The 24,015-nt window shown below is 35.7% G+C and overlaps 1 protein-coding gene and 1 pseudogene across 7 annotated transcripts in view; both read right to left on the minus strand.

The window, feature by feature from the left end:
* The window catches only part of ARB2A (ARB2 cotranscriptional regulator A), a 460,460-nt gene that overhangs the window by 52,932 nt on the left and 383,513 nt on the right, over positions 1-24,015 (minus strand). Inside the window, exon 12 of one of the 7 annotated variants that reach the window (XM_090276491.1) lies at positions 14,237-14,336. The exons of the other annotated variants lie outside the window; for them this stretch is intronic. Coding sequence (XP_090132617.1) covers positions 14,254-14,336 — 83 coding nt within the window. The 3' untranslated portion in view covers positions 14,237-14,253. Of the gene's footprint in view, positions 1-14,236; positions 14,337-24,015 lie in introns of those variants that run through there. 7 annotated transcript variants of the gene reach the window in all.
* LOC150008713 (small ribosomal subunit protein eS6 pseudogene) lies at positions 19,820-20,582 on the minus strand (annotated as a pseudogene).

A 24,015-nucleotide genomic window follows, 5' to 3' on the forward strand; every position in this document is an offset into this window, starting at 1 on the left:
AAGGATGAATGCCAGGTATGTGGCCCAGCTTCTGTGCCCTGAAGAGCAGACTGAGGGCCACCCTAAATGTTCCTTGGGTCAGTTCCAGCAAAACAGAACTAAAGATCATAAGTGATCATTTGCTGCTCTTGTTATGTTTATGCAAATGAACAGGATAAATTAAAAATGGACTTAATGTAGTCCCTTTAAAGACAAGGAGAGTAATCTTAGGGAGAAAAATCATTATTCAAGGAAAATCACAATGATCAGTGGCAGACTGTAAAGTAGGGCAGCTAACCGTCTTAAAAGTTTCTTCTCATTTAAAAAATGGTTTCACTTGAAAATTAAACCATATCTGTGATATCACCAAAGAGATTCAAGTTGCAGGCAAGTAGAATGTCAAGTGCCTTGCAACTGGATGTCTTCCCAATAAGACAGTCTTACAGATTTAGAGACTTGTTTGTTGGTTATGTTACATAAATTAACATGTGTTTTCTGTTTTCAAAGGGCATAAGCCTATGACCGCATTACCTGAGTGATTGTCTGTACGCATAAGCCTCACTTAATCCTCTCTGCAGCGCTGCCTCCTGAGACTCAACAGTTTGGCTGAACTAAATGGCTGGGTTGGTGAAGAATGGGGTGGTCTGTGGGCTTCAGTTTAAAACTGGTTTCTCTTTTCTATCCTAATGGCTTGGACAGAAAGGGCCCAGAGGTCTGAGAGGGGGGAAACCTAAACTATTTACCTCAGCCCAAACTAAATAAAATGGGCAAAAGGGTTTTGGACAGGCGAGATGTGCCTAGCACACCTTCCTCCAAAGAAGCCCTTTTTGTTTTTTTGTTTTTTTTTTCTCCTAATGTGGAACATTGAAAAATTAATCCCTGCCTTTTGTCACCTAGTAGTTATGGATTGAATGATGCTTTTTAACCCTTTTTGCCAAATCTGTTGCCCCCAGAACACAACAAGGATGCCAGCCTGCTAAACCAAGCACGCCGTTGTCCGGAGACAGCCTACTGACCTGGAGTCTGCACAATCCTTCCCCATGTGGGAAGGCCACCCTCCCCTCCACACCCCCACTATTATTAGGGATTTCTGGACCCAAGGGTAGGTAGGACGACGACCATGTCCAGCTTGAAGCAGCTAGAGGAGCTTGAGACCTTCGCCCGTTGTCCTTTACAAGATTACAAAGGGTCTTAATATCTGAGAGGGAGGGATAGTTATTTTTTACGAACTATGGGTATGGACTTGGGGGGGGATGCTGGGGGAGGGAGATACTGGGTTGAGGGGAGTAAAGGGGAAAAAATTGGAACTACTGTAACAACATAATCAATAAAATATACTTTAAAAAAAAAAGAAAAAAAAAAGAAAACAGGCAGTAAGCGCCTTGGTATTGGTCTTGGCATTGACTTTTTTTTTTTTTTTTTGGATATCACACCAAAAGCAAAAACAACACAAGCCAAAATAAACAAGTGGAACTACACCAATCTAAAAAGCTTCTGCACAGTGAAGGAAACCAGCAATAAAATGAAAAAGCAACCTACGGAATGAGAGATAATATTTGCAAATAATACATTTGTTAAGGGATTAATATCCAAACAGAAGAAAGGACTCATACAACTCAATAGCAAAAAACCAATCTGATTAAAAAATGGACAGAGAAAATTAACTGATATTTTTCCAAAGAAGACATGCACTTGGTCAACAGGTACATGAAAAGATGCTTAACATCACTAATGATCAGGAAAATGTAAATCAAAGCCACAATGAATATTGCCTATTGGGATGGCTATTGTAAAAAAGACATAAAATAACAAATGTTAGAGAGGGTGTGGATAAAAGGAAACCCTCATACACTGCTCTTGGAAATATAAATTGGTACAGCCACTATGGAACACACTATGGAGTTTCTTCAAAAAATTAAAAGTAGAACCACCACACAATCCAGTAATTTCACTTTTGGGTATGTATCTAAAGAAAATGAAACCATCAGAGTAGCCAAGGCATTAAAGACAACCTAAGTTTCTGTCAAGAGAAAATATGGAGATTTTATATATATATGAAATGAAATATCATTCAACCTTAGACCAAGAAAGAAATCCTGTCATTTCAATAGCAACAATATGGATGAACATGGAAGGCATTATTCTAAAAGAAATAATCCAGACATAGACATAAACTGCATGGTGTCACTTATATGTGAAATTAAAAAAAAAAAAAATCCAAACAATGAATCAAACAAAAAACACCAGTGGTTGGCAGGAGCTGGAGGGTGGGAGAAATAGAGAAAGAATGAAAAAAAAAAAATAAAAAGAGTATTAAAAAAAAAAAAAGAATATTTGTGAGACATGCCTACTGTGAGGGCCCTTAAGAATACATTTTTTTAAAAAGTCAAGCCATAATTTAGCTATAATATTCATTGGTTTATAGCTAAATTTATAAAACAGCTCTTGTATATTTAAAGGTGAATTTCATGACCATTTGACATGATAGCCTCAAATGTCACTCTTAGTGACCTCAAAGAGATAGTCTGGATGGTGAAGGTGGAGCAAAGAAAGACTAAATTAGAATGCTTATGATTATATAAATTAATTTTACAAAATATTAGATGAATGATCTCAATTACTGAATTTCTTTTTCTATTAATATTTATCACAAGTAGGCTGAATGCTTTTTTCTGTTAAGAAAAAGTTACCCTAATTTGAACAGCGATTTACTATTGTGTTACGTTAATGGCAATTTATTTGTAAGGCATAAAGGACTATGATCTGTAAAAGTAAAGCACGTGGCCTGTCCACATACATAAGGTAATAAAAGAGTGGGGTTAGGATGTTGCCACATGGGGAGGCAGAAATCAGGAGCTTACCAAAATACCGAAAGTAAATCTAGAGAGAGGAAAAAAATGCAAATTTGAATCCATTTAATGTATTTCAGATGCTATTTAATAGTTTTTTTTTTGTTTTGTTTTTTTTTTAGGAACAGGGGACAGACAGCATAAGTATATAAACCTTGAACTATCTCCCAAACTTCATTTCACTATGTATTCTGTTCTTCTTCTTCATTACATTTGTTAAGACCAGCTTTTTATCAAAGTCATCTCTCCTTGTCTTATCATTCATCCAGTTCCCTCCTTATTGATCATCAGACCATGAAAGAGACAATAGATAGCTTTAATTGAGTCAATATATAATGCAGACATCGCATCTACTCAATCTACCAGGTCTGTCGATCTGCCATGGGGGAAACTGGATTTGCCTATAATTTGATGTTCACAAAAACAAGCTGATAATTACACAGAAATTTGTGATACACTTGTGATACACAAATGTGTGAATAACGATTTTGGATAACACTGGTACTTTATAAAGTATCTAAATTAAGTTGATGAGACTTTAACTTTAAAAGTCATCCTAATTTGCATTTGTAAGTAAAACACCAAATCTGCACCATCCAAATTCTGCTTTTCCTTGTTACTGCTGTATTCCCAACACATAAAAAGCAAATAAACTTACTCCTTAAACTTGTGAACATATGAGCAAAATACCAAGCACAAAGGAAGTTACCTGTTTTAAAGATGGTAAAGTTAAAAAATTGAAGGGTATGATTTCAGATGTTTGTACCATAACATTAAAATGGTATAACTATTGTATACCTGAAACTTATATAGTGTTATTAACCAATGTTACTTCAATAAATTTAATTAAATAAAAAAAAAACTACTGCTATGGCCCTGGCTGGGTGGCTCAGCTAGCTTAAGCATCATCCCATGCACCAAAAAAAAGGCTGCAGGTTCAATCCCTGGTCTGGGAACATACCTAGGTTGTGGGTTCAATACCCAGTGAGGAGGCAACCAACTGATGTTTGTCTTCCTCTCTCTTTCTCTCTCTAAAATCAACAAAAAACATACTCTCATGAGAATTAAAAAAGGAAAAACTACTGTCATGGAAGTGGAAAGAACTAGTTAATATCTGGGGACATCTCTTTTTCATACTTGACTGAGAAGATAAGGTATGAGAGCCTCTTTTGTTTTTAAAGTCTGAATGGGGCTGACTGGAGAAAACCCTTGCAAAAGGTTACTCAGCCATTGGGAGGAAAAAAGAGGATAAAGCAGAGTTCCTAAATTTGTAAAGCAACATTAAGCTGTGAGTTCTTAATAAAATGTTATTGAAATTCTTTAATAGATAAGTCAAGAAAAAGAGAACTTGCTTTTCAAGTTATATATTTGTTGTTACACTGGGGCTATTGAAAAACGTTACCCATCAAAGCAGCTAATAGTTAACTTGCATATTTTGGATGAAATCTGCATTGGTCAGAAGTGGCTGAATTTGATGGTGTATATTATACAACCCATGTTAGTCAATGTTGAGTTTTATACCCTGGTCATACACACTGTTGTTAGATCCTTATGTTTTGGTCAAATAACTTCTAGTTCATGTTAAAATTCTCATGTACTGCTAAAAGAAAAAAATTAAAGTTATGTATTTGCTGTTTTTCTTTCTTACCCTAAAATCTCTCCTGATCTCTAGATACTTCCTTAAATAACTATTTAATATACAAAGAGCATGGTCAAATACCAAAATTTAACTTGCAATTTTCTTTTCCTCTTCTATTGTATTTCCTCATCTCAGTCAATGACACTACCTAGATGTTCAAGCCAAAAGTCTAGGAATCATCCTTCATCCTTCCTATTCTCCTCTCCCTTCCCAGATCTCAACGAGTATGATATGGACACTTCTGATCTCTACCAGCACCATCATTCAAGTCATCATAACCTTCTGCCTGGGATCCTGCAACAGCTTCTAAGTGGTCATTCTTACTCCTCTAGAAATCTATTTTCTCTCTATGAATTAGATGTTATCACTTTCCAACCTGAGAACCTCCAATGGTGCCCCAGTTTATTTATAGTACAAAGTAGAAATTCAGACTCCAGATCTAAAAGTCCTTCAGCAATCTGGCCCTTGCCTTTATCTTCTCCTTGCTCTAGTTTTTCTTCCTTTCTGGTTCCTCAGTGTGTGTGGAATGAATCTGTGAATCATGAAGGCAGAAATAAATTCAGTAGCCTTTTCTGAAGGTAAAAGAAATATACTCAGAGTAATTCAGGGCCACACACCAAGTGCCCTCAATGTCAGTAAGGCTAGGGAAAAAAAAGATTACAGATATTTTTATTCCCACAAAATGAATATTGACACAGGAAAAAGTAAAAGCACAATTTCATTCTTTATTTGTTATATTTAGTTATGTACACTGAGTAAAGGAAGATTATAAACATAGTATGTCTTGTGCATTTCTAAATATGTAAAAATTGTTAAAGAGGAACAGACTTTCTCAAGGACTGTAGTGAGTGTCCTGTTTGTATATAAAAATGCAATAGTGATTGTACGCTTTACAATGCTGAAAAGTTCCTCATTAATTTATAATTGTGCTCTATAAAAATAATTGTACTAAATTTTTTCTTACTTGGGGATTTGTAAAAGTGCTTTACAAGAGGAATGCAGTTTTCTTTCGGCTCTTCACAGGAGCATCGGGAAGGGCCACTGTTTTGGGACTTTCATTGTGATGTATGAAATGCTGACACTGATTATACACCTGAAAATGATGGATTGTTTTCCTCATTGGTATGGGGAACATTATAAACCCTTAAAAGAAGATATTTTGCACAGATTTTATCCAACAGGACAATTGCAATTTAAAACCCTCCAAAATCTTGAAGAAGCCAAATTAGTTTATAAAACTAAACACAGACTGTCATTATTACTGTTATATCAATTGTCACTGGATAATAATTGTCAACACTAATTTTACTATTAGTTTTATAATCAACTAAAAAATATAGAATATAAAGAACCATAATACAGAAATAGAAAACCCAGCATTAATTTTTTTTAATGCAAAGTAAAGAATAAATGTAAAAAGTTATTTTGGATGATAAAGTGACCAAAAGTAGAATTACAATGTTACTTGAGAATTTGTTACACATAGCAAATAATTAGAACTGAGAACTAATCTCCTTAAAATCTTTATGCATAATTGAAACCATCCCCAATATTTGATTAATAAAAACTAGATTTACAACTCTAATCAGATAAGGAAAATACCATCAGAGCTTATATTTTATTAAAAATAAGCAAAATCCCACTGTGTATATATGTACCACAGCTTTTTTATCCACTCATCCACTTGGGCTGTTTCCAGATATGATCTCACTTATATGTGGAATCTAATGAACAAAATAAACTGATGAACAAAATAGAAACAGAGGCACAGATGCATGGACAGACTGACAGCTGTCAGAGGGGAGGGGGGAGGGGGAAGGGGGATTGGGTGAAAGAAAGTGAAGGGAGTAGCCAAAGAGCATATATGCATGACTCATGGACACAGAAAACAGTGTGGTGATGGCCTGGGGGTCGGGGTATAGGGGCTGTGTGGAGGTGGGGAAAGGGGGGTAAGTGGGGACATTTGTACTATAATAAACAATAAAAATACAGTAAAAAAAAAAAAAGCAAAATTTTATTTATAAAAAAAAAAATTTTGGACCTGCAGTAGCTGTTACTTTCCAGAATTTCTGAAGTCATTTCACAATTTTTCAAACAAGCGCTTATATTGAATAAGACACTCAAAGTTCAGGAAAAATATCACTTAAATGTACTGACTTTTAAAAATTCCAGGCTGATTGGTTGGTAATTGAAATAAATGATCATTTAAACTTAACATTAAATGAAAAGAAAGGAAAAAACTAACTTAAAAGAGAATAAAGGTAGAAGACAGTATGAAGAAAAATAGAAATGTTATAGATTTAATAAAACATTTATTTCAATGAAAAGAATGGTTAAGTAGACACAGTAGCGCACTGGCTCAGGACATAGTAACTCTGAGGAAGGGCTGAATCAATCTTACTCAAGATCAGTTTATTTTCCTGTTCCCTTCCACAGGTGGGTCTAAGTTATGTTGAGAATTATCTCCAAATCTTAAGGAAGTATTTTATTATGTTATTATCAATTACTGGCCTTCATGTTTGGCCAGAAGTTTTGAAAAAAGAAGCCACAGAAATGTGTGTTCCACTGATATTCTTAAGATAATGAGGGAACGAAGAAAAACAAGGATGATGGGTAAAGAATACTTTGAAAAATAACCACAAAATTTAATTCAGAACTAAACTGTGCTTCAATTTGAAGAAAGGAGAATTTAAAACTCCTTATTTATACTTAAACTATGACTTGCAAGTATGACTTGGGTATTAGTTATTATTAATCTTCAAATAATTTAGAAAACTATAGACAATCATTATCTGACTTGACTCTTTAATCATATTACCAGAAACTTAATGCTTGACTACAGTAGTTATCCTCAGTCTCTCCCATTTCTGCTTGGTCTGTTTGTCATTTTAGCCCCTGTAGAAACCAAACCAAACCAAACCAAGCCAAACCAAAATTCATTTTCTTCACTAATACCAATACATATAAAGCATAGTTATATCTAGATACTGTAAGGTAACCCTTTTCTGGTACCACCTGATAAAGGAAAGGTTTTCAAGATTAAAGAAATTGCTTTCATTTTCTTCTAGTTTCATAAAGTTTTTCTACTTTACAATCTGGATTTTATATAGAACTAGTTGGACTTATGAGGGAATTTTAAATCAAAAAATTAAAAATGGAATGTTTTAAAGCAGCACAGCTCTCTGACACTGATGGTTTTGTTTTGGGATTACAGAATATAAAACCATTTCCTCAAGATATTATGTGTTCAGCATAAAATATTTAAAATGTTTCATTTCCAAGAGATCTGGTGGGAGTTCATGACAGATGTGTTATTTCTTTCTTTCTTTTTTTTCTTGAACAGCCTTATTTTGTCTAATTAGCACTAGTGATTTACCCTTGGCAGTTTGAACTTGTTGAGAGGAAAGAAAAGTAGACCAGCTTCTTTGGAGAAAAGAAAAAACTGAGATAAAATGGAAGAAAGGCACTTTTTAAAAAAGTATTTTGCAGCAAATGCCCACAAACAGCCCATAGAGAACTCACTCATTTATTCATCACCATATGATCAATCCAGTTGCCTGTAGTCTCAAACAGAGAAAGCCTCGGTGCAAAGCATTCTCCAGGTGTTAGTTTAGGTTTGTCATTATTTCCTATTTATAGACTCTGTCTAGTAAAAGAAGACAAATTACTGTAAGTGGGGGTAAATGTGATTAAATGAGCCCTCTGAAGATAAGAGGGTACATGGACAAGGGTCATTAACACAAGTGACCTCTCTTTGCCAAGATCATGTTTGCATTTTGTGGATTTGAAAAAAACAACAAAGCAAGAATAGTTTCTATTACATACATCCAAAGAGAAATCTGTCCCTTTTACCCTAATAAACATTTTCATGCTTTGCAGTATTTTAATAATGTAGTGATAGTGCCAAAGTACTCTCAGAATGCACTAAGAAAAATATTGAAGAAATTACTCATCCTAAGGAGTCTAATCGGAAATACTGAAAATACATAATTATAATCAGACTAGATATAAGGCCTAGAATGTAAATTAGTGTATACCAAGACCATCTGAACCAAACGAAAACTTGAAATTTGTAAAGTTTCAATTAAAATCTCTACACTCCTTCTTTCACCTGATTGTAGCCCCATATGGCAAGGTCAGCCCTTTCTGTGAACAAACAGCTCAGTCGCCTCCAGTGTAGCTGTTATCTTTCTCAACAAGGGGAGACATTTGGCACAGCCTAAAGCTGGGGCATGAACCCTGGCTAAGCTTAAGACATTTATCTGACAGCATCAGCTGACACTCCACAAACACATTTGCTCTCCATGACCTCAGAGCATTCGTGATTAATCAAAAATGTATCTTGGATCTTGAGAACAAGCTACAACCAGGCACACACAAAAAAGAATATGCTCTCGATCTCACTTATCGACTCAAGAGGTGTATTGAATTTAGAAATAGCAAATAGAATAAAATGATCAATATGTTCTCACTTGTCCATGGAAGAGCAAACTTTATCCCTCAAGCAAAAGACATTGATCATGTAAATGTTTCAGAACTGCTTTCAAACTAAAGAATGCAAAATGTATATGGCTTATTGGGGGTAGGGAAGGAGGCCTACAAAAGAGGAGCTTTTGCTTTAACTTAAAACAAAACAAAACAAAAAACAAAAACAAAAACAAAAAAAACCCCAACAAACTATAACTTGAAGATGTAAAGTGTACATTTGTAGTATGCTGTACTTCAAAAAAACTGTGTTTCACTTTAAAACCTTTCTTTTTGTAATGTGTTACCAAATGTTCTTAATAAAACATTATAAGAGACTTTAAAACTTAATGAAGGAACATTATTTGTGCAGAGAAAATTCGTTGCCTCATTTTAAATGAGACACAGTTATAACATATCCCCCATGCACTGTTTACAATTTGTAATTTATAATTTATGTCTCTTGGTTCAAACTCAGTATTTTCAGCAGTCATCTGCTAAGTAATATGATTGGCATGTGAATTCTATAATATTCTGCTTCTCAACACAGTATAATTTAGTATGCTTTTATTTTCATTTGTACTTTTCACTTTCTAATAACAATGCTAAACTCTAATTAAAGCAATGGAAAACAGAAGTCGTATGCCCCACCCTTGATAATGTGAAAATGATTATTATTAAAAAAATCTCTACAATTGAACTTATTAAATCCCATTCTTGCCTGGTTACCCACTGGTTAGGTTACAGTTGTTCATGATCCTATGACAGATCATTCCACTAAAGAAAAACTACATGTCCTGGTCCCTGTTGGCATGGCAAACAAACTTTCATAGCATGTGCTCACTCTATAAAATGGTGGTACTAATTAGAAGATATAAACTCATGCTGAGACATGATATGAATCGGCTTTATGTATGTACTAAGCTCACAGCAGTACTAGATTTATACTGTTGTTCCTTTAAACTAACACTAAACAGAAAATTCAACCTCTAAATCTGTATGATAAAAAAGCAAAAGTGATTGAGTTGAAAAAAACAAAACCTCAGCCCTTCATTTTTGGTTTTACTTCAGAAATGTTTCTTGTGCACTTAAGGGGTTGCCTAGCTCTTCTCTCCCATATGTTTACCTAACTTAAATTCTTCAAACAGGAATTGCAAGTACCAGATAGCACAGCTGTATGTTTTGACATCCATGGTGAAAATGAGCAGAAAATCTAACTGTTCCATATCACGAAGTATTTTCACTAGTGCTAATGTGCCTTAAATACCTTGTTCCGCAGATGAGTGGCCTGGCACCTGCTGCATGAGAAATAGCCAATTACTGTTCAGTGTCTCTAATTTTCTGATTCAATTAGCATGCTTCAGAGCTTTCCAGTTTAATTGCAAACTACTTCACAGTTAGCTCTCTGATTAATCATTGCCCATCTGCAAGCCATCGGAAAACTTAGTGGAACAAATTTGTGTACTTTGGAATGCTGGGAGCTTAGCAAATCAAACTTGTTTTGGTATATAAAGCTTTAATTTTGTTTGCCCTTTTCAGCTGCACTTGTAAGAAGCTCTGTACTGATTAAACAGGAAGTCCAGACAATAATATGCTACATTATGCATATAATTACTGTAAATACAACTGAGATTGTAGAAACATCATTTAAGGTTAGGCACTAACATGAATGGAGAAGGAGGTCAAGAAAACACATTTGGAATCAATTTCTTTCCATTATGACCAAATGTAAGTATCAAGGGGAAAAAAGCTGTGTGACACACAGTGATGTCATTACAGCACCTGTTCCCCTGAAGGCATTTTAAATTCTGGCTTTTCATGTACTCATAAAATCTTTCTTGTTATTTAATTAGTAGAGTACTAAGTTTTATAAGCTTTGTTTACAAAACATATATTAGGGATTTTAAAGCAAACTGGCACCACATTGTTTATGTTTCGTTTTCCAAGCTTTTTTGCTGGTCCGCTGAACGTATGAATGATAATGTCACAACACAAAACTGTTTTAATTGAGCTTTGGATGGAGTTTAGATTATATCTTAACCCATAATCATGATTTCTTCATTTCTGAACAATAAAACATGAATTGCATATTTTGTTCATTCCCCTGAACAAATACCACAGAGGGGATTCTGCAATTCTGCATTGTATAAGGAAGGAGGCTTTATAAAATAAACTCTACAGTCCTTTCCAACTGTCAGTTTCTCTGGTTCACATTTAAAAATTTTTGGAATTATTCTAATATAATTTTTAAAAAGCTTCTAAATACATCTACTCTATAAGAGGCTTTATCTCCAAGACTAAATCATAAGCTTGGGAAGGCAGGGACCGTGTACCTAACTTACCAGTATCTCTCCAGTGCCTCACGCAGAGCCTGCACATTCTTGGTGCTCAATTAATATTTTGGATGAAGGAAATGGAAGCAGAATGGGTTCTAAATTTTCCATGTAATGTCACAGTGCCAGGCTGGACACTGTGTTCTCCTTCTGTAACCTTAACAGGATGCAGTCATGTTATCTCATAAAGATGTTGACAAGTATCATCACGTTATGATTATTTGGCTGAAAGAATAATACAGAGAGAAGGGTGCTTTGCCAATTATGATACCCTATAATGATTTGTTATTAACAATAAACAATGAAAATGCAGAATTTCCCTATCTTTCATGAAGATCTTTAACAAGTTATGGAAATGTCTAAAAGCTGAAAGTTAAAACCCAACTGATAGCTCTAAAAATAACATTAAAATTGGAAAATGGTTTTTGGAAATTGCATGACAAAAAAACGATCACTTAAAATTTTTTACAGATAGTCACAGATATTCAGTGCGGAGCGACTTTCTGACTCCCTTAACAGTAGACACATATGAGACCAAGATTCCATGAGCTCTCTAATAGTTTCTATTCTGTCTGTGAAGGGCTGTAAAACTCAAATGGGCTGACTTCAAGCTTCTCTGAATTTCATAGGCAGCCAATGTAAGAAATGCTGAGAAGGCGTAATCTGATCACAGCGGCTCAGGCAAGTGAGCAGGCATGCTGCCACATTCTGCCGCCCAGAGCAGGGAAGCACGGCTGGAATCCCCACTAAGATCAAATTACAAAATAAGCTTTGTGGCCAGACCAGCACGAGAGGCTGTTGTGGGGTCATGACATAAATCAGGGATGTGCCTGGGCAAAATTGGGCAGTCAAAAACCACATTTTCTGTACTACACTTAGAGTGTGGTTCTCTATGGAAAATAAACTGTTAATGATGTTCAGATATTTAACTCAGAGAGGGCAAATGGCTCTCCCCAAACAAGGACCCACCAATTGAGCCTTATGTTTAGAGGTAAGAAATTAAACCCCATACATCGAAGAAAAACAATGAGCTGTTAAAAATGGAATTTAGCCAAGGAGAGATCAAACTGGGCCCTGGTTCCTGTCCTGGGGTTCTCAGTCCTACCTTCACTTCTTACCCACTGTGTAGCCGAATGTCTATGTATATCAGAAAGTAACGATGGAACAACTGAGTGGATAATGAGTGAAAATGAATGCAAAGCACACTGAAAATGCTTAAAGGACCCAAATATGATTTGAGAGGGTAGCACATCTTGGGCCAAGAGGGCCATTTCCAGAAATAATCCCATTATGCAAAAAGAGCAGGATATTCTTTGGGAAGCTGGCTGATACAGATGGCTCTAATATGGCACCAAATCCCATACAATGACATTCTGTAGAGAAGTGTTAACTTTTGTATATGCTTCCCAAAGCTGCACATGCTATAATAGCAATTACACTTTAGTTCCGAAGAAGTTTCAACGTGATTGTCTGTGTTGCACTAAATATGAAAGTCAACAAACTTACAGAATACAGTTAGCTTTTCAATAGAAGAAAAATATAAAGATCAGGATGGAGATTTCAGAGGACAATATAGCATAGCTCCTAGGGAACTACTGTTTGGCAAACTTTTGCTGAGGCATCCATACTTCAGGAGGACAGAAGAACTATTTCAAAGACAAGAAATAAGCAAAAACCTAAATGCAGTGTAACCAAGACTTTTGGTAAACAACCGTAGAAGACAAGCCAACAAATCAACAACGGCGAACCACTTTGTAAGTACTTCCAATAGGGGCTTCAAAGAAACACTTTTACATGGTACACTGTGAACTTTTGAGCCATGTGTTGGTTTTTCACTTTACCCACGATGCACAGACGAATTACCATCAGTAATACCTTTCTGATATATAAAACGACATACCTATTTGCACACTAGAAATTTAAAGAGTGTATTTAACTTTTAAAAGGCAAAACAGAAGTGGTTAAAGTTCCCAAGAATGTTTAAAAAATGAAAATAAAGGCAAAAGCTAGTTGCTTTTAGATAGAGAATCTTAACAAGAGATATGAAATTTAACATCTACTGTACTTTAAGCCTGTATCTTATTGATAATTTAAAATTATAATTAGTGTTCTTGGGACCGAATGCTACACAGAAAACTAAATATGCACATATATATGAGATGTGAAATGCTGCTGCAGGAGAGAAATACCCTATTTTTATAGCAAAAAAAAAAAAAAAAATCCTACTTAAGTCTATCCTTTCATTTATATGTCTCATGTAAATTATACACAATTTTAAATCTTCAACATGTTGAAAATGGCCAGGTCTCATGGCACTTCTTTGTTATCTCCCTTTCTCACTTTGCCATGACAATGCAGGCTTTTTAGAGATATTTAGAAATTAAAAATTATATAGTTTGAGTTAAACCAAGAAATGACCACTATAAAATTGAATTTTTATTTTTATAATCTGGTAAAAAAATATAATTTTTCTTCTCTAAAGGCATTTTCTTATGCAGTAACACCACAAAAATAGCTTAAGTTTAAAATAGTGGATTTCCCATATGGTTAGTCCACAGCAAGATAAAAGTTGTAAATGAGGGGACTAAGTGAAGAAAACATAAAAAAGCCTTAAGGGCACATACAAAAAATGTGATATTGCGTGATTTACATACACAATTTTATTTCCCAAAATTCGAAGAGAAAACTTAATATGTCATAATTTAATCTGTATTTCACATCAAGTACTCATGATTACGTATTTAACTCTAAGATGCATAACTCAATTTAGAGCATAATGTGGGAGAGGAGTTAGTAAGAATCTAACCTTTTGAATTTCTTGACTTTTTTGGGCTTTTGGTAATGTTGTATTTATAGAGACTCTACACTTTCAGATTTAAGTCTTGAAATGTCAGAAAAATCTCAAAGCTGAAATCTCACAGAAGGTGATTTTTAACAGTCCTTAAAAGTAAAGACTTTATGATCTTCTGACAACTGGAGCTTTCACATTTTAAGATTTGAAGTTTTCAGTCCTAATATTACATAAGCACACACACGGGCAGACTTTTAAAGATTCCATCATCTTTGATAAACCTGGAAAGAGGAGGAAAATAAGAATAGAAAAAGTCATGAAATTCAGGAATACTGTAAAAGTACAAATATAAAAAAGTAAATGCTTTAGAAGTCTTCTGTATTTAAACATGGTCCCTCACAAGAATATATTTTAAATGTAAAATAAATAACATTCAGTTAATTTTTTCTCATTTACAGTAATAAAAGAATGGAGGTGTCCCAGTATTTTGGACCTGAAACATGGATGAGGAAATAGAGGTATAGAAAGTGATTATACTGCTAGTTTTAGACTTATGTCTAGAATATACCAAGTTTTTTGTCTCCAAGTTCCTCCCATAGCTAAAATTTTATACATAATTCTTAGAATTAATTTATTTTCAATGTATCCTACTATAATCTGTGTGACCATAGGCAAGATACCAACTCTCTAGTTTTCTCATCACTTTTAAATCAACAAATATTTTTCCACCATCTACTCTGAGCCAGATGTAGAGATTAGAAAGATAGTAAGACAGGCTTTAATCTTCTTGGGTATTTTACAGGTTAGCAAGGGAGAGAAAACTGGCAAACAAATATAATAAAGTGTAATAATTTGACTAGAAAGACATCCAAGTCAAAGGTAACATTCAATTTCTGATCACCTGTACCAGGATTAAAGATAGAGCCTGGACTAAAGCCCTTTCTAAAAAATTTTGAATTTCATTTCCACCCCTCTACTTTCATTATTTCTTAGATGGACTTTTAATAAATTGGTAATTGGTAAGACCAAAATTTCTAAATATTGTAAGTGATTTCAGTGGAGCACAGTGATATGCTTATGAACAGATGCAGTGAACAAAGCCTTCTATGTGCAAATAAGTTTGTGAAATTACAGGTTTCTTTGGTATACACCTTTAATGTGTTAATGCGCATTATAAATCCAACAGGAAAATTTAATATGCCATGCTTTCTTTTTTTCATTAATAAAAATACCCCTAAAAAGGGAGCTTTTATTACTATCTATTCAGAATCAGCATTCCAAAGAGCACAGTTTGAGTAGTACTTGCTCCAGATGCCTGTATTATTCCCTCAGCTCATTCTCACGGAGTCCCACACATGCACCGGCTAGCTAACCCTCCTAAAACGTTGCTTTCATTATATTTCCCTTTTCAGAAACTTCCAGCAACTCTTTGTGGTCTATAAAGTTCAAATTTTGCAGATCCTCTAGTACATTCCTCTTCACCTTTATCTGTCACAATATCCTTAAGCAAACTCCAGTCAAATGCTACAAATTTATCAAGCTCTGTCGGTCTTGGATCCTACTACTTTTCTTTCCCTAGAACGCCTACCCATCTTCACAAAATTACCAATGACTTCTCTGATCAAATCCAGTTCAGCCTCTACTGTCTCAATAAATAAACATAATATGCAACCTCTGACTTCCTTACTTGAACCATTTTTTATAAAATTGTTACAATCTTCTCTTTATATTAGTATTTCTGTTTAATGTGTATACTTTATGCCTCTTTTGGCTACACTGTGTAAACTCACTGAGGTCAGGCACTAGGCATATCTTGCTTTATTATTGCATTTGCAACTTTCACAAATTGAAGACAAGACCCTCCACTAGCAAAAAGATTATGACTCACTTTTTTGCAATACTATTCTTTTTGCTGTGATGTTGAACCAAACCTGAATTATCTTTGAAATATGCCTCTACCTGGTATCACTTTAAATGATGGTAATAGTGAGACTATTAGTGACAAAATAAAAACAAGAGAAAAGAGGAGACCCTAAATTAGGGACCTAAATGTTCATTTGCAAACTAAATGCACAGTGATTTACAGAAATATTAACCAATTTTTCCAAATGTCAATGGTCACTGCTCAGGCAAGTTTTCAAGTTCGTTGGTATATCCTAAATGTATAATATAATTGAAATATTTATTAATTATTGAAACACTGCTATTCAATGTTTTCTTAAATACTTTAAATTGCATCAGCTTTTTACACATAAGTGAATGGCTTCAGTTTCAAAAGATATTTCTTCCTCAATGAAGAAATTTTAAATAAGATGGAGGGCGATCCAGTAACAGATAATTTAAAAGGTCATCTATTGTAATTAATAAGTTAACTTAATAAAATTGCAGAGTACTTAACAGTTTCTAAATTCTACAGTGTAGTTTTCTTTGGGAACTTTCTTCATAATTGATTAGGTCTTGCCCATTGGAAAAATGAGTGTTGCACAGTAGTAGCTGCCATTGCATTTATAAATTATTCTGAAATTCAAATAAAATTTAACCTCAAATGACACAAAGCCTTTAGTGACTTTCTACCTCATGAAATACTCTTTATTTTTAGATATGAATTTTCCCCTTTTAGCAACTGAAAGAAACAGCTCTTGAATTCAAGTTTTGCTTAAGCAGAAAAGTTTCTTTTAAAAGTGAGGTGCAAGCCCTGGCTGCTGTGGCTCACTGGACTGAGCGTCGGCCTGCGAGCCAAGTGTCGCTGGTTCGAATCCCAGTCAGGGCATATTACTAGGTTGCACATTAGGTCCCCAGTTGAGGGCGTGAGTGACAGGCAACCACACAGAGATGTTTCTCTCCCTCTCTTTCTCCTATCCCCTCTCTCTAAAAATAAATAAATAAATAAATTAAAAAAAAATAAATAAAAGTGAGGTACAGGTGAAAATCAACTCCTCTTAAAGTATAAAAATAACATTGCCATTATTAAATATGCAGTATTAATTTTTTATACATTGTGTCATACTCAATAGTTTTGTAACTCTTACAAATGTAATTAGTTATGTATCTTACTAGCATTAGTATGTGTATACTGTCTTCCAGTTTTTAACTGTTATTAGAGGATTTGGAAGGTATGAGCTATGATAGCAATGACACTGCTGGTTTCTTCCACACTTTACCTTAGGGCCTAGGAGTGTACCAGCACATAATAGATACTTAGTAAATATTTGTAAAGAAATTTCTAGAATATATTCCCCATGAGAAAAAAAAATATATATATTTAATGACTTTTTAGTTAAAAGTCTGGCCCTTGGATTAAGAGTTGTAGTGTCTGAATTCTGGTTGCACTATTTCATAGCTGTGTGACCTCTCTAAACCTATTTCTGCACCAGCAAAATGGAACAATAATAAAATCTGCCTCATAGAATTACTGTGAGAATTAATCCACATAAATACTTGCCCATAGGGAGCCACTGTTATCATCATCAACGTCTTCATCATCGTCATGTCTCATTCCCCATTCATCCCCGTTCTAAGAATGTAGCATATGCTCAATAAATAGTTGTTAAGTGAAGAAACGAATCAACATAGTGCAACCGTATCTGTATATATGAATAAGTTTGACTGCCCTCAGTATACTTGTAGGCAAGATTCAGAGAAATGGCAGTTAAAAATACATGACTCTAAGTTAGTGTGACTGAATTATTCTTGTTTGAGCCTGCTGTTTGGAGATCTAATCATAAGTCCTAGTCATTCTCTAGCCCTTGAAGAATAGGTGTTCTTTTAATTTTTATTTTGAATTTCTAGTAGTGCCTAGCATAGAGGTTTGTATCATTTACAATAAATAGGAAGAGAAAGAAAGAAAGAAAAAAAGAAAGAATCCCTATTTAGTAACCAAGTAACATAAGGTAAAATTTGAAAACAAGTGAATGTAGATTATAAAATGGGTAAATGTTAGAATTCTCATAATATTTAACTACATTATGTTAACAAATCCAGTTTGCAGCATTTATATTTCTTGCAATGTTGCTATACATTGAAGTGTCATAGTGAGAATCATTACTTCTACACTTGCTAACTTAAAACTGCAGCAAAAATTGTGTAAATAGCAACTAAAGAGTTATATTTCTGTGCCTCATTGTGAGTGGACAGCAAAAATCAGCCTCAGGTTGTATGACTTTGAAATATTTGTTTTGTCACTGATTTGGATCATTTTAGATCTTAAAATCATGATATTTCTCACCAGAAATGTTCCTATATTAAATACATTTTCTGATAAATTTTGTAATTCATTCTGAGCTTCACTGTGGAAAGGTGCTATCAGATGGTAAACTAGCCTTGTTATATTTAAGGCTTATATAAATATATATTTTTAATCATAAAAATGAATGTGAACTTTAGCAGCAAAGAGTTCAGTTTTTCTTTATTAAGACAAGATGAATAGTAATTATTTTAACTGAGTAAAGAAGGAAAAAAGATTCACACACATTAATTTAAATTCCTCTATTTACTTGTACACGTTCTTTGTACAATTATTTTGTTTTTACTGTATTTTTCCAGATTGAAACACAATTTAAAACACATATAATATTCATAAACCCTTAATCCTCTTCATCACATTGTCTTGCACAAATATTACAGGACAAAAAAACTGCTGGCCCTAAATGCTGAAGTCAGCCATTCTCAAACATTATCACGCACACCAAAGACTAACCCGAGGTACTTGTTACAAACACAGATCCAGGGCCTCACCCAGGATTTACTTCTGATCTCTTAGGGAGGAGTCACGAGTCCAAATGTGTCAAAATGAGAGGAAAGAAAACTAACCAGTATCTATTGGTCTACCTAAAATGTAAAAACTTCTTTCCAGTTTCTTTCCCCTTCTTTTCCCTGGCTTTAACTGCTTCTCGGACACATTTCCAAGCTTCTTGGGGATTCCAGAAACAAGCTCACACTGAAGCTGCCTGCTCATTTTTATGCAGGACCAGGGTTGCTAAAATTCCAAACCTTAAACTTGAAAGGACTATTAAACAAACACCAATTTAAAACCACAAATCATTTCCCTTTAATATCATAATAATCACTATAATAAATTGACTCCTAATATGTGTTAGATGCTGAACTAAATGCTTTACATACATTATCAGTTGTTTTCACATATAAAATAAGCCCAAACCAGAAGCAAAGGGGTGGATGGTTCTGATTTTGAGTTTGCTACTGATTTCTAATGAGCTTTGACTTTTTATGTTTTAGCAACTGGGGACAGGTCTCCTAAAGATAAACGAAGACTGCCAGAGGTGCTGGGGAGAGAAGGCCGAGATGGTCAAAGGACGTTTTTCTTTATCCAAGATAAGCTATAATCTTGGGGATTCCAAAATTCACATGAATAATCGATTCAATACTCTAACCTCTCCATTTCTTGATCTTCAGTGACCTCCTCACCACTCCACTAAAACTACACATTCTTTAAAATTCTTGCCCAAGGATACGTTTATTGATTTTAGGGAGAGAGGTAGAAGGAGAGAAAGGGAGGGGAAAAGAGAAAGATACTGATGTGAGAGAGAAACATTGATCAGAGACGTCCTGCATGCACCCCAACCAGGACCGAATCTGCAACCTAGGCATGTGCCCTGACTGGGAATTGAACCCACGACCTTTCAGTGCATGGGAGGACGCTCCAACCAACTGAGCCACACCAGCCAGGGCTTCAATTACCCATTCTTTTTTTAATTATTTTTTATTTTTATGTTTGTTCTTATTTATTTGTTGCTCTTAGAAAACCTCATTTTTGACTGGACTCAGACTTAGAGATAGAAGCTCTTAGAAAGAACAGCCTGCATCTCTTGGCAATCTGTTCCTGGCGTTCTTCTTTGGCCTCCTTCACTCTCTTAGTCAAAAGTTTAGCATATTCTGCAGCCTCTTCCTTATTTTTCTTAGTATGTTGTTTCTTCAGAGCAATGTGCGGGGTTTGTGTTGCAGGACAGGTTGAGTAACAAGTCGCTGAATCTTAGGTGCTTTATTTAGTCCTAGGTTTCTTACCTTCTTCGTTTAGGGGCTTTCTCACAATGTACTGGCGGACATCATCTTCTTTAGAGAGGTTGAAAAGTTTACGGATCCTGCTAGCTCTTTTGGGCCCCAGGTGATACTACAACAGTAGTATCAGTGAAGCCAGGAATATCTTTCTTCCCTTTTTTCACAATGACCAAGCTGAGAACGCTGAGGCTGGCGTCCACAACGCAACCCTGAACAGATTTGCACTTTCGCTCTCCAGTCTGCCTGGGTCTGTAACAGGAATGGCCCTTGCTCAGCAGCAGGACACGGCCGTGGGTCAAGACTCCCTGCTTCATGGGGAAACCTTGTTTGTCGTTCCCGTCACTGATTTGAACCACATAACCCTTCTATTCTTCACCCAGAGTGTCAGCAGCAACTTCTGTGGCCATACGCTTCTCATAAAAGGTACGAAGTTTGCGTTGATCGTCCACTTCAATGATCTTCTGACGGCCAGTGGCTGGGAAAGAGATGTTCAGCTTCATCCTGAGGCACCCGACTGCCTCTGAGGCGCCTCAACTACCCATTCTTAATGTTTAACTCTGGTCATTGCAGCACTCTTCTGAAATAATAAATTTAGACAGTCTCCCACTTTGACCCAAACCTCCTATCTTTGTAACCATATTACTTAAATAACTCCCTTTCCAACCTTAAAAAAAAATCTTATAGAAATACTAGTCTATTCAGTCTCCTTTTCCCTGCTAGCCTTTCCCCCCCACTTTCCTACTTAACTGCTTAGAGTCTACGGTCCACCATTTTAATGTTTTTCTAAACCACCTTGTTCCATTGTCCATTAAGTGCACTTGACTGGAAAACCCCAATGTTCAATGAACCGGGTTGACTAGCTTCTCTCTAGCTAACAGATTATTGTCCCTATAAACAAATCATCAAGCACAACTAGGTCTTCAGCACTCCTCAGCCATTGTACTACATAATCCTGGACACCTCCCCAGATGTTAAAAAAAAAATAAATAAAGCTACTAAATAAAGAGAGAGAATGTGTGTATAACTGTGGAGTGAGAATTAAGGCACAAAAATAATACCTGAACCTCAGAAAATATGATTGACATTTTTTGCTCCGTAAAAATGAAATATTCTGTATAGAAAAAACAACATTCTATAAGCAAAACAAAAAGAAAAAAGAAAACTGGGCAAAAATATACGACATATAATAGAATTGTTAGCCACCATTTATAAAGAACTCCTACAAATCAATAAGAAAATGAAAAGATTCAATTAAAAAAAGACCTGGTGATTTATGAGACAGATATAAATGGGCAGTAATTATAAAAAAATATGTCCAACCTTCTTCCTTCTCAAATAAACACAAATTTAATTGAGACTTTTTGGAGATTAGCAATGATTAATATGATCAATAACACTTTTACTTTTCTAGTATTCTTCAGACCTTTAATAGCATTTGACACTGTTGACCAACCCTCTGGCTCAGCATTCCCTTCCATTTGGGTTTCTTTGCTCTGCTTTGTTGCCTGGTTCTCTGGTGGCTCCTTCTTTGCAGCCCCTTAGGGATCTTGTGCGTAGCAAGCAAATGCTGAGCTTCTCACTGAGTATGTCCTCCTAAGGCTGACTTCACTTAGTCCTCTCACTTGTAACTCTCTCTCAAGCTTCCGTCAATATATCTAATTGCTCACTGTTCATTTCTATTTGGAAGTCTGGTAGACACTGCAAACTAAGCATGTCAAAACTGGACTCATCATTCCCTCACAAACACATTTTTCTTCCCATCTTCGTTTTCTTTGTTAATGATAGAACATCTGTACAATTGTCTAAACCAAGAACCTGGGTGCCTGCCTTGATGCTTTTCATTCTGTCACCCATCAATTCAGGGACTGATGATTGTTCACATCAAAATATTTTCTCCATCTCCACTACCTCACCCAAGTCATCGGAATCTAACTAGTCGCGCTTTAGTCTTGTCATCCCATCTTCCCCCAATACACCCATCTTATTACAGCTACAATGTTTATGGAAAACAATGCAAAATCTCATCATATATCCTTTCTTAGAATCCTTCTTTATAAGTTCTTTTCCGAGACTGAGAAGGTTCTCCATGATCTGGCTGTTGCTTATCTTGCCAACCTCATTTCTTTTTACTATGCTGCCATCATGCTCTACTTTCCAGCAACTCTGCATTTTCTTTGGTCCTAAAATGTACAATGTATTCTCTTCCCTTGCTTGGGACCTGGAAAACAATTTCCTGCACCCCTACTGTCTATATGTAATTCTACCCTCACCAACTGAAAATGGCTACATTTTTTCAGGCCTTAACTATTTGAAGCAGTGCCTGTTTGTTTGTTTGTTTGTTTTAGAGCTGTGTCCTTCACACCTAGTATAGAACCTTAGCATCTAGTATGGCGCATGCAGGCAAGGAGTGGCTGAACAGAAGTGAATGAGTATTGTGTCAAAACCCATGGCACTGCATGCATTGCTCTGCCATTATAAAGGGGGTGATGAATCATTCAAAGTCTTAGTGTCACAGACCAGAGTAGGCTAAACTGGTTGCCTTTATTGCTTTATTTTAAAAATAAAGTTACCTAAGCAAGTCCTTAGATTTACCCTCTGCTTTTATTTTATTTATTTTTTACTCTCAAGACCAGCAAAAATGGGCCAGAAATGTGGTTATCCCAAAATTCTTAATGTCCAAAAACATCTTAAAAATCTTGCCCTAGGAAACTTGTTTTCTCTTGGGCAGTACAGACTGGTTCATGGCATCACCAGACACTCATGTGCCAAAGTAGGAAGAGCTCATCTCTTTTTCTCAACCTTCCTATCTAAGCAGCAATAAGCTGTAGTTTCTGTTGCCTGGACATTTATTCCTTCTCTCATCATGCCCCCTTGTAACATACTCCTAACCGGTCTTCTTGTTTAATCTCTTCTCTCCCAATCTATCCTCACAATACTACTACCAATATGATATCGCCAGTGCCAGACTTAGAAACTTCTGGGGGCTCCCCACTATCCCTAGAAGATAAAGTCCAAGACTCCTTAGCAGAACCCACTCTACCTTATTGACCTCATTTCATAAAACTCCCCATCTTATGGGCTCTAGTGCTCAGCCATACTAAATTTCTGCCATTCCCCAAACCTGTCACACTATTCTGTATCCTGTATCAGGGCACATGATCTTATTTTTCTGTGTACAATGTCCTATTTTCCTCTAGTCATTACTTCTGGAAATAGTTCAAATTTTACTTCCTGCGAAAACCCTTCTTGAACACTCAAGCTAAGATAGTGACTACCAACTGTGCATTCGTAGCACTTTGCAAATTTTTCTAGTGAAACACTTATCACATTGCTTTGTAATGATTTATTTTCCTGCTGTTGCAGAGACTGCTAACTGTTCATGAAAACCTTTGCTAAAACAATTGTCACCATGCACATGGATGCCTGACACATTACATTGCCCAGCATTCCCTGCAGTTAGGTGTGGCCATTTGAATAAGACCTTTCCAATGCCACAAGGGTACAATTTATTGGTGCCACTTTGGGCCAGCACCTTGAGGAAGTGGGTATGATATCTCCATGTTCTTATCTTTCCCTCCCTGTGACCCAAAATGCTAATGAACCCGCAACCCAGCTGTGATCATAGAGATGACAATACTGTTTAGGTAATGGCAGAGGGACCTGGTCCTTGAACCTGTCTGTGTGGGATGGAGCCATCTGCCCATCTGGAGTGCCCACCTTGGAGTGTTATGTGAGAGAGAAATAAACATCTATAGCCTCTGTGTTTCTGGTGTCTTTTTGTTAGAACACTTTAGCTTTACCTTAGCTACCCAGGCCTTTTTTTCCATTTGGTTTGTTTGTACTTTAAGAGCAAAAGCTGGCTTTTGTTTCCTTGTGTGCCCTGTGACAAGCATATAGTACTTAAATTAATGCTAGCTGAATGAACCTGGGAGATAAAAATGGTGC

Source organism: Furipterus horrens, unplaced genomic scaffold, assembly GCF_987537825.1.
Source record: "Furipterus horrens unplaced genomic scaffold, mFurHor1.1.pri manual_scaffold_5, whole genome shotgun sequence".
Taxonomy (NCBI): Eukaryota; Metazoa; Chordata; class Mammalia; order Chiroptera; family Furipteridae; genus Furipterus; species Furipterus horrens.